The sequence below is a fragment of the Podarcis erhardii genome (assembly GCF_964252035.2).
Source record: "Podarcis erhardii genome assembly, chromosome: 1".
NCBI classification, from domain to species: Eukaryota; Metazoa; Chordata; class Lepidosauria; order Squamata; family Lacertidae; genus Podarcis; species Podarcis erhardii.
The window spans coordinates 76,095,374-76,107,388 of record NC_138497.1 but is presented as its reverse complement, the minus strand read 5'-3'; the positions used below and the strand labels follow the sequence as shown (position 1 = coordinate 76,107,388).

Below are 12,015 nucleotides of genomic sequence, written 5' to 3'. Positions count from 1 at the left end.
GCGTCTACCTATGTACATGCAAATTTAGGCTCTCCTCAGTGGCACGCTTTAGTGCAACCGTTTCATTTTTCTTGCATAAATGAAAGGTTCTAAGTAGAAGAAAGTGAAATGCTGTCCCACTTGGGAATGATGCCATAGGAAAGCTTGCACCCCCATCTCTGATACTGGGTTGCCTTGCCCCGCCCCCGTCAAAGAACTTCCAAGGTGTGCAATTATAACAATAATATAATAATAATTATTACTTATACCCTGCCCATCTGGCCAGGCCTCCCCAACCACTCTGGGCAGCTTCCAACAATGATCCTCCATGCAAAGCTCACAACTATGTTTCATTCAAAGCCATCCCCCTAGTACACTACTTCTACTATAATAATAGGTGGTTCAATAGTGGTATTTTTAAAAATCCAACAAGAGGATGATGTGCTCTTTGGGGGCTCTTTTTTCCTGTTTGCCATTGCTGACACTGCAATAAGAAAATGTGGACACCTATTTGCCAGGCTGACTTAGAAATTGTGTTAGCAGCTTCTGTGGGTATTAATAGATTACTCACAGAACAGCTTTTAGAGGGAAGCTCTAGGGACTGGCATTGACCAGAAGGCTGATCCCTGCTTCTTTAAGCTGCCAATATGTTTGTCCACATTTATCATCTAATCTCATCCTGATGGAAGGCAGTGAAAGCAGAGACACTAGAAGTTGAGATTAGTAACAATGGTCTAGGACTCTAGGACATTAAAGAGTACCTTATGTACCTTCAGGAAGTTTTAGCAGGGCAAGGCATGTGTTACTTCTGCTCTGCCCAAACTCTAGAGAAGATTGTGGAGTCTGGAATGCCCTCTGGGCATCTGCAGAGAGGCCTAATGCAGCCTGGTTATGCGTGCAGGTGAAGCTGAGCATTGCTGTGCATTTTCTGAAGTCTATGACATAGCAAGGGGTCAAGGGCATCACTGACCCTTCTTGACTGGATGCTTCTGTGCATGTGAAGTAGCATGTTCAGGCTACAGTAGGCCTTTCCTCACAAGCATAGAGGCCTTTGGCAAGATGCAGTCAGTGATCTCACTGCCCCCTTGCCATGCCAGAGGCCTGCAGGCATACAAGATTATGCCATGTTAGATCTTGGATGCCATACCAGAAGCTGCCGAAATGGAGTAGGTGAGGTTCCTGTTCTGCTCCAAAAATCTTACTGTTGTAACTGGAACATTTGCTAGCCCAAATTTTGGTTGTAGCAGAATATGTCACACTTGGTCTGCCTCTGTGATGGTTTTGGACTGTTCAGTGTTAGGTGGTTGTGGTGGTGGTTGTGGTGGTGGTTGTTGACAGCATGTATGCCTTTATTCATTCATTCGTTTGTTTGTTTCCCATCCCTCCTATTTATCTAAAAGGATCCCTAAAGTAGCTTACACATAACATAGCAAACTGCAGTCAGAACTGTTTAAAACCATTAAAGCCATCCAATTAAGACCACTAATCAAAATTAAGCAACTAATACAAGAGAACAAACAGACATTAGTTTTACAGTCTTAACAATTAGGTAACCCCCCTCTAGGGCTTTATCTTTATTTTACCAGATCCCTAACAGTCAGAAGAGAGGTGTCTTGGTGGACTTCCTTGGATGGATAGTTTCACAGTGCAGGGGAAACCACTAAAAAGGCCCTGAGTTTTGTAATCACCTTCTAGGCCTCAAAAATATAGAGCAGCTGAAGAAGGGCCCATCGAAACATATATGACTTACCATATGGGTTCCTTTTCTTACTGGTGTATTTGGTTTCTTTTCTTTTCACTTGGGAACAAACTTTCCCTCTCTTTTGCTTAGTCCCCACCACATGTATTAAAATGGATTTTCCCATAGGGATAAATTGCACAAGAAAGAGTTACAAAATGGGCTTCTGGAAGAAGCTTCTCATAGCATACGTAGGCACACTAATGATAGATTTTGACCAAAGCCTACTGCAGTAGAGCCAAGTCTTTCCATTGCCTTTAAAAGTCGCCTTTAAAAGGCCAAATTCTGGTCTGGCTGCCCCCATACTGTGGTGACCTTATCAGATTTCTTAAACATTCATGACTTGGATGGGATGCCCTCAAATGAAAGTACAGCAAGCAGGTCAGGGAGCTATTCAAAACATGAATGGCTATTCCCTCTGCCCCAAAGCACCAGAGATAGAATGTGCTGTTGTTATGAGGAGCCAGCTTGCAGAAGCAAAGGGTCCAATTAGCATCATTCGAGGGCAAATCTTGACATCTATACCCAATTGCCTCTTGAAGCAATGTCAAAAGACATGCCTGGGGGAGGGGGAGAAATCGGCTGTGACTGTGAGAAGGACAAAACACTTAAGTAATCCACTTCTTTCTCATTTTGCTTCTTGCCATTTCAGAAAAGGAAGAGGGCAATCACTGCCCGCCGGCAGCATCTCAAGGTACCTTTTCTCTCTGGTCGTTCCTAACAAAACGACTTCTGTTTCTTTCTTACTTTTCCCCTTGGGTAAGAGATGTGGATGGTAAAAAGCTCTAAGCCTCACAGCACTGAACTTTGCCTGAGTGGCCCCTTTTCCAAAGGGCTTCTTGACACCTACAGAAAATTGGCCTGACTATTCCACACTAAGACCCTTTTCTATTGTTGCTATTCATCTACAAGAGCACTTTTAAAATGTCAGACAATTGACGGCATGGATAGGGAACTGGTGGCCTTCCAGATATTGCTTAATGACAGCTGCCGCCATTCCTGACCACTGGCAATGCTGGAGGGGAGCTGTAGCTCAACAACATCAGTGGGGCACAGGGTCCCCACCCCTGCTTCACAGCATCTGCCATGTTTAACTTTTCAAGTACAACAGCCCCACACTTGCCATGGCGGTGGCAGCAATGATGGCAGTTTAGACACAGAGCTGCCACAATCATGTGGCACCCATCAGCCATATGTCAACAGGGAAGGGGGCAGATGGATGGATGGTGTTGAGACTTCACCACCACACCTCCCGCCCCCCAAGTGTTTTTTTGCCAAGCTGAGGCAACTTGTGATACTGGAGCTGATCTGAGGAGAAAGGTGCTCAGGGCGAGAAACTGCATGGACATAATCCAGAAGTGTGTGTTGTTGAGGGCAGGTATGGTTTTGAACCTCTCACATATGGATCCTTTTCATTGTTAAAATCAGTGCCTACCCTCTCATTCTACATGACTGGCGCAGCTGCATGTTTAAGCAAACAGAACATCTGCTGTTACAACCAGCTTGACTCTGTATCCAAACATTATAGTATTCGTTTTACACAGGATACTGAAGCTAAGGGGCAGTGGCTTTCCCAAGACCACCCAATGAAGTCATGGCAGAGCCTGGCCATGAGCATAAGCCCTGGCCCTACACCAGAAATGGGGGACCTGTGAACCTCTAGATCAGGGGTAGGCAACCTAAGGCCCGGTGGCCAGATGCAGCCCAATCGCCTTCTCAATGTGGCCCGCGGATGGTCCGGGAATCAGTGTGTTTTTACATGAGTAGAATGTGTCCTTTTATTTAAAATGCATCTCTGGGTTATTTGTGGGGCATAGGAATTCATTTATCCCCCCCCCCCAAAAGATAGACTGGCCCACCACATGGTCTGAGGGATGTTGGACCAGCCCACAGCCAAAAAAGGTTGCTGACCCCTGCTCTAGATATTATTGGCCTACAGCTCTAAGCAACCCTGACAGTTGGCTATTCCGATTGGGGTTAATAGGAGTTGGGAGTTCAATAAAATCTGGAGGGCCGCAGCTTCCAAACCCCATCCTACCCTGTTCCCATTAGGCCCATGCTGGCTCTGCCCAGTCCATTTCTCTATGCCCAGCACTTCACCCTGGTGGGTGTTTGTGTATCATTGTGTATGATGACGATTGCCTTGAGAAGTCGTTCTGTTCCTCCAGTCATTGTGCTTGTCCCAACTTTATCCTCCAGAGTGTTATGCTCCAGATTGCTGCTGGTGAACTTGAAAAAGAAGCTGTAGCCAAAGAACAAGAAAAGGCCAACTACCTTGCAGAGCACTGTCCACCTCTGTCACTCCCAGGTTCCATGCAAGAATTGCAGGTAATAATTTAATCTCCTCCATTCACTGCTGCACAAGAACCGCAACATAGGATGTCGGTTCTAAGGTATAGTTCTAAGGTGTAGTGACAATAAAGGTTTTATTATTATTATTATTATTATTATTATTATTATTATTATTATTATTTATTATTTATTATTATTATTGCTATTATTTAATTTCATTCACCTCTAGTTTGGTCTCAGTCCATTGCCTGCTCCAAACAATCTTCAAACCCAGAGGTCTGGACATGCCTGTGTAAATGATAAATCTCCTTTCACACTAGGTCTTCAAAGAGCATATGAGTGAATGCATATTGGTCCAGACAGTAATTTTTATTTTATTTTTTAGAACACATCTGTGCTTAACAACTTTGCCTGATCATACATGATGCAACAGCATTGGTAGAAACAGCTACATAGAACAAGGGTGGGGAAGTGTAGCCCTCCATATGTTGTTGGACTCCAACTCCCATCAGCCCTAGCCAGTTTAGCCAATGTTTTGGAATAAAGGGAGCTAGAGATCATCAACAGCTGGAGGGCACCAGGTTCCTTTCAAACCTGACATAGGATATTTTATCAAAATCCATACTGTTGTTTAGTGATCAAGGTTGACATATTGAGTTGCAACATTTGTTATTGCATTTTTTATGGATTATTTGCTCCTATGTTGCTTTTGAAGCAAAGACATCATTTAAGTAAGGTTGGACTGTATTTCTAGGGCTGTACACACACACACACACACACACACACACACACACACCCACCCCACACCCCGTCATGTTCAGCTCCCATGTGATTTTTTTCACTCAGAATCGCCTATATATCTGACCCGGTCATTGCTTCTGCACATTGAGTGATTGTTGTAAACAACAGTCCACCCCTGTGTGTGCTTATTCAAAAGTAAGGCCTATAGTGTTCAGTAGGGCTTACTACTAGGAATATTGTTTTGGATTGCTGCTTAAGGGAGCCTCCTATATCAGATACACATTTCAAAGGCACAGAACCCTTTGCTTTTTTTTTTAAGTGTTTATGTGTGTCACTGACATGTGTTAACATGAGGTATGAAGAAGCAACTACAATGTGTTTTCCAGAAATATGCTGCTTTTCTGCAGTTTATGGTTGGATACACCAAGAGTCTTTAAGTTTTCCTGAAAGTTTTGCACCCACATTTCTTACATCTCTTCCTGTCCCATAGTCCCCTGGTCACTGAGCTCTGAAGCAGTGTCCCTGACTGAGGGGAAAGCAGACACAACCATGCCAAGAAAAATGCCTCCACCACCTTTCATGACTTGCTCTATAATCTCGTGATTAAATAATTCACATCCCTCAGCAGGGCCTATGCAAGTAGCCATTATTGCATCTAATGACATAGCAGGTTTCTTGTACTGCAGTGGAATCTAGTCCAGTGAAGGAGGTGGCTGAGAGTGCAATCCTAGGGACACATCTATGAACTAAGGACAGTATTCAGCTAAGTGGTTGTAATAGGGCAAGGATTAGCACTAGTGCAATGGGATCCCCCCCTCCCTGTTCATGCCCACAATATCCCCAAATCTGCTCTGGAGGGTTAGGGGAACCCACAGAACAGATTTAAGGGGCATTTGGGGCAGACAGAGAGGGGGTCATGCAATGACAAATTTTGTGGTCATGGAACTTTCTCCTCAGCTCTACTTTGACAGCAAACCCAAGTCCCACAGAAGTAAGTAAAGAAAAAGAATTAAGCTGTAAATTACATCAGGTGTGAATCAGGATTCCTTGGTATGGACACACTTTAATGCAAAACTAGCAATTCAGTAACACACACACACCATCCTAAAGAAAGGATGAAGTGGCATAAGAAAATCCCACTTATTTATTATATTTATATTCTGATATTCTGCAATCCTATGCATACATTTGCCAGGGAAGTAGGTAAAGGTAAAGGACCCCTGGATGGGTAAGTCCCGCTGAATTCATTGAGACTTACTTCTGAGCAGACAGGCACAGGATTGGATTGTCAAAATGCTCTCCACTTGATGTAGGTTCTCAGATTTTCAAAAAAGCAGCTGGACTGAAGAACTCACTATGAACACTGAAACTGTGTAGCCAGACCTCTGTACTGAAGACACATAAAATATAGATTTCCCCACAGAAAGACTGGGGAGGAAATGCCCTATGGGTTTCAGCAACCCTCTTTAATAATCTCTCCTTGTTTCTCAACAGGAATTTTGCAAAAAACTTCATGCTAAGATAGAGGAGGTTGATGAGGAAAGATATGACACAGAGGTTAAGTTACAGAAAACTACTAAGGAGGTAATCCAGCTCTGTGCTGTATTGAGTGTGTGTTTCAATTTCTGGGCTTTATTGTCCTGCTTTTGTTTCCAAAGAGTGGGTTGGGTCCAGAAGGATACAATAACTTCTTGTATATAGCTCTTGGACAAAGGCAAAATTCCACAAATGGATTCAAAATTACATTTCTAGACTGTCGGAGGTCTCACTTTCTGTGTTAAGGGTGTGCATAAAGGGTTTGCGTGTCGAGGTCCCCAGGTCCACCCCACTAACACATCACACAGAATTTTTTGTTTAAGATTTTTGGCAATAATTTTGGCCACAACTTTATTAAAATACAAATTTGTGAGTGGTTGCTTAGGCATTGGTTGGCACCATGGGGGACAGACTGACATTCCGCACGATGCGAAAGTCAGAATGGGGGAATACACTTGGGGGTTACGCGGAGCAGGGAACCTGCCCTCACCCCAAATGCAACCAGGAGCTCATTGCTATGGCCCGAGCCCCCTTGACAGAGTGGACAAGCAATAGTTAGCCCCCAATTACTTTAACGGAATCCCTTGCATCAGCAGCATTAGAGGGGCAGGCACAGCCAATCCATGCCCCTCAACCAACCAAACCATAAACCAATGCCTAACCGCAACCTTACAAGTTGTGACGATTTGCTACGCAGTAGGCAAAAACCAAATGGCCCCAGCCAATCAGTCAGATGGACAAAATTCCTACCAGGCCCCCGCTCCAAAGCAGACGACCCCATGACAGGCATAGCAAGGTCAAAGCGAACAACCCTATTCTAGGGAGGGAGGGACGGGCAATCCAATGCACGGGAGAAAAGAGGAAGCCCTAGCCTCGTGCAAGGAGTTTTAGTATTTCTGGCTGTCAATCAATAAATGGCAACATTAACTTCTTCCCAACAACAAGGGAAGCCACAATCGCATCAGTGGCCAACAATCAGTTAGCCCGCCCCCAACTTTGGAGTGTCCTGCTGGCCCCCACCGCAACATGTGCTCTCCATGAAGGAGAACACGCTATACCTGAAATCTATGATGTGTGTTCAGTAGGATAAGAAACCACCAAGAAACTATAGAAGACTGGCATCTGCCACCTAGAAGAAAGTGTTTACTTGTTACTAGGGGTAGTTGCATTGGTACATTGACACCAATTTTCTAAAAAGTGTAAAAAGGAGGAAGAAGTCATGGAACAAATTACATTTTGTAATGTTCAAATTAGCTGTGGGAGGGTTAGTTCCTCTTTTGTGAGAACAGAAGCAGAGCAATAGGAGACAACTCTTGGGATTAAATGCAGTCTTTGCTATATATTTGTAGTACATCTTTGTAGTATATTTGTGGGCTATCACACAGAAAAGAGTAGGTACAGACATACCTTCAGTGTGACTCCTAGAACTACTTTCCCTTTGTATCCTTCCCTCAAGTGCCTGCTTCTGTCCTGTAATTTCTGTATACTTTACTTTGTCAGGCTGTGTCCTATAACTGAATAGTGATTTGTGCTGTGTCCCCCTAATCTAATTTCAGTCACCTTTCCCACCCTTGCACCTTTTTCTTTCTCTGCCTCTCCCTCTAGCTTGAAGATTTGAGCCAGAAACTGTTTGACCTGAGGGGCAAGTTCAAGAGGCCACCTCTGAAGAGAGTCCGCATGTCTGCAGACGCTATGCTACGTGCCCTTCTGGGCTCCAAACACAAGGTCTGCATGGATCTTAGAGCTAACCTGAAGCAAGTCAAGAAGGAAGACACTGAAAAGGTATCTTAAGGGGTTAAAAGAAGCATCTGCTATGACTGCTGTGTAATTTAGCAAAGCTGTCTACCCAAATCCTGATTTGCAATGAAACTGCATGTCAAATACATGGACACATTGTGTTCAGGTCTGGTATCTTTCTCCCCTTAGTCCCCAGTTACTCAGTTTAGCATTTAACAATGTTCCCTTACTTCTTTGTTGCATTCATTTCCTTGTCACTAGCAACTAGCCTCAGGTTCTTTCTTTTGTTTCACCTGGTAATTGTCTAAAGTAGCTCAGTTGGGCAAAAGCCTGGGATGCTGTTTATTCCCCCCCTTTTTTGGTACTACATTCAATGTCAATCATATTTGGTTGTACTTAAGAAAATTACGTCAGGTTTTTTTCATTTTACCTCTTGGAGGTATGTAGCTACTAGTACTATAATTGCAGATGCACAAATGCAGGCAATGACCTTTCAGTCCAATCAAGACTGCAGTCCTGTGTAAACATATTTGGGAATAAGTCTGATTGAACATAACGGGGCTTGCTTCTGAGCAGATGTTCATAGGGTTGTGCATTAATTTAAAGCCACAGATCACAAGTAAAATAACATAAATTCATTCTTTTGTTTTACCTTCACCCCCCTCCAAATAGAGTCTCAAGGCAACTTACAGCATTGATTTTTTTTAAAAAAAAACCCATTAAAGCCAGAATAAAATACGAAGCTTTAAGACAAGCAGTGCACAGTAAAAGGAAAAACTGTCAACTATTCATAGCGCTGCAATTTTTTTCTGCGTCCCTCACCACTCCCACCAAAACCTGTCAGAGTGAAAACCTACCAGTTTGCTTCCTATGAATCAGCAAGAAACATGCTGTGTGGGTTTCTTAAAGGAGAACATCTCCAAGAAGCACACTGATAACAATGGTAATAAAGAACCATTACTGAGATAATGGTGAATTTAAAAAGGCCACAATTAGACAACAGTGAGTTTTTAAAAATTGCATTTTAAATCAGCTAGAAGATGACAGGAACCAGGAAGGGCATCCAGCTTAACCAAGCAGTAGGTGACTGCAAAAGCAGTACAGTTAGTTGACTTCCAGGGTTTTCTGATTATTAGGTTGTACCCAACTCTGTTTTACTTAGAGCAGACACATAAAAATTAATGGGCTCAAGTTAGTCATGTCTATTAATTTTGGTGGGTCTGCTCACAGTATGACCAACATTGGGTGCGACCCATGTGTGTCCAAGACTCTGAATTGTGTCTGGAAGAATAATCATTTTCACTTCTTGCTGTGTTTTGTGTTGAGTTTTATGCTGTTTTGGGATTCATAGATACCAACGCTCACCTTTCTGGCTGGGAGCTTGTGAACCAGCCCTATATAACTGACACTCTTTGCTCATACACAAGTGCTTGTAGCATTCTCTCTGTCAAGCAAGGCTGTGTAAGGAAAAGCAAATGGATGTGGCCCTTCATTCAAGGACATTGACCAAGCTTGAATGTTTCTCCCCTTCCTCCCATAGGAGAAGGATCTTCGTGACGTGGGTGACTGGAGGAAGAACATTGAGGAGAAGTCTGGCATGGAGGGCAGGAAGAAGATGTTTGAAGGCGGCGAGTAATAGGAACCATGCAGCTGTTCAGTCCAATCCTCATCCCCCATCCAAGTCCCACTGCTCCTTTTCCACCTATCCTGCCACCTCATTTTCTGCCAATCCTTTACAGCGCTGTTTTTGGGATGACTGTCCTCAGGCCACAGTTGCATTTCATAGAGCAGTCCACCTTACAGACCCTACCCGCAGCCTGACCCCATGTTATTGCTGGAAAGACAATTGTCTTGAGCTGTGAAATGTCTTAAAACCCATTTTGCAACATTGGTAGCTGCATGACCTGAAACAATCCAGTCATTAAATCCTGTAATTTGGTAGGACCTGTTGTTACAACTAAACTGATGTAAATAAAGCTTTGGAAGTGTGGCTGAATTTGTAAGCCTTGGGAGGCTGAGGTACAAAATGACTTTGTGCCGTGACTGCGTTGTATTTTCCTGACATGGAAACTGCAGATAGATCTCTCTCAGATACAAACTGCAGTTGCTGTTTTGCAATGCATACATAGAGGACTTCCTTGTGGTGCTTTTGTATTATGTGTGCCATGGAATTAACTCTTGCCTTTGAGAAGAGTTTGCAGAGTTTGAATGTAAGCAAGTTTGCAGCTGCACTCCAAATTATTTTTTGCCTCATAGCCACCTGTTTCTGGAGCACTAGGGACAGTTTTAGGAGGCACTTGTATGATCACAAAACAGCAATAGCTATTACTGAATGGGTGAACAAGCTACTCAGCTGCAGATCAAATGTCCATAAAAGCCCCTGTCTTCAGGACCTTGCTCTGTCCACAGGCCGAAAGGAAGAGAGGCTTTTTGGGTGCTGCCGCTGAATAGAGCAAAATGCTTCTGGTGCCAGTTGAAGAGAGTAGCTTGTTTTTAAGGTATTAGCAGGCAAAGGATTAAGCAGGATTATCCGTCTTCCTCTAACTCAGTGTTCTCACTGCAAGGACATTTTCTTTTAGCATAGTCATCATTATTGACACCAGGGTTACTTGGAAAAAACTACTCTGCCTGCCTCACACCTAAAAAATCTGAGCAGCTGCATGTGACTTCTTCTCAGTGTGTCTGCTGAGCAGGCTAATGAGGTGCTCCATCCCAACTATGGCAGTGAGAGACCTTATTAGATGCTGAACATAGTGATTGACTGGCCTTCCAGTCACCTGTGAGACTCAATCTCTTATTATTATTTATTAAATTTGTATAGCCCTTCATCTGAAGATCACAGGGCAGTTCACAACAATCTGCTGCTTCAGTTACATGTGGGATCGACAACAAAATGTTGCAGTGTGGAGTGTCATTCATTCCATTCCAGGCCGCCTTAGTTTTTCATTGCACACCACTGCCTCACTCAATACTCAGTCAGCATTCAATGGTCACAGAGCATGCTCAGTCCTCAATGTTCTCTTCTGTGTTCCTCCCTTCCTTAGGCTTTTTACTGTTTTGGCTTCATAAGCAATAGCACTCACAACCTGAACTTTGAAACCAAGAGAATGATACATCCTTAATGTTGAACAGGCCTCACTTCATCCATGGGCAGTCAAAGGTTGATAACAGGCATAGTGGATCAGAACCTTTATTGCATTGCCACTATGATGGCCAGTTCTCCATTTCCAAATGGACTGCAAACCCCAATCAGATATTTATTATTAAAATAAAATCCAAATTAAATTACAATCTATAAAAACCAAATAGAATTACAAATTTAGTGAAGGGCTTCATAGCAAAACATGCACAAATGTAAATACCACAAGAGAACAAGAGAGCACAAATAAATACGAAAGATTCACTGTGATTTGCAAGTCATCTCCTAGGAACGAATAAAATACAAAAATATGTATCTTAAAATTATAGCTATGCACTCCGACAAAACAATAAAGCATCTATTAGCAGAACCTCTCATGCTTTATGAACCCATTAATCTAACTCAGCTACCATTAACCTCAATTAGCTAATGTACTACTTTTTGGAATGCAGCTATTATTTGGGCTGTTATCAGCAAATTGACTATAATTTTAGTTTCATTCCAAAGGATTAGAGAATGATGGTTTTGAATGGTATATCCCAATATTTGACTGAGCATGCTGAGAACTCCTGCTGCGGGAGCTAGAAGTACTTGTTCTTCATCACTGCTTTGCAAGTAAGCTGGGGAAACTGCTGACTGTTGAAACAACATGACAGTGAGCTACATCACTATGTCCAAAGGAAAGAATGAATGTACCTGTATTTCCAGAAGTGGAACATATGCAAAAAAGGAGTGTGGAGGCCAGCTAAGCTAGATCCTGAAGTGAGAGGTAAAAGGAAGGAAACCCAAGACTAAGCAGGAGCCTGAATGGAGAGAAAGAGATGTAAGAAAAACGCCCTAGATGTGAGACATA

At 43.1% G+C, this 12,015-nt stretch overlaps 1 protein-coding gene across 1 annotated transcript; it reads left to right on the top strand.

The window, feature by feature from the left end:
• Nucleotides 1-2,252: 2,252 nt before the first annotated feature.
• TNNI2 (troponin I2, fast skeletal type) lies at nt 2,253-10,013 on the top strand. Its single transcript, XM_081842366.1, has 5 exons — nt 2,253-2,411; nt 3,917-4,045; nt 6,245-6,334; nt 7,892-8,068; nt 9,564-10,013. Exons 2-5 carry the CDS (start codon nt 3,923-3,925, stop codon nt 9,657-9,659), a joined length of 486 nt encoding a protein of 161 aa, XP_081698492.1. The 5' UTR covers nt 2,253-2,411; nt 3,917-3,922; the 3' UTR covers nt 9,660-10,013.
• Nucleotides 10,014-12,015: the final 2,002 nt, after the last annotated feature.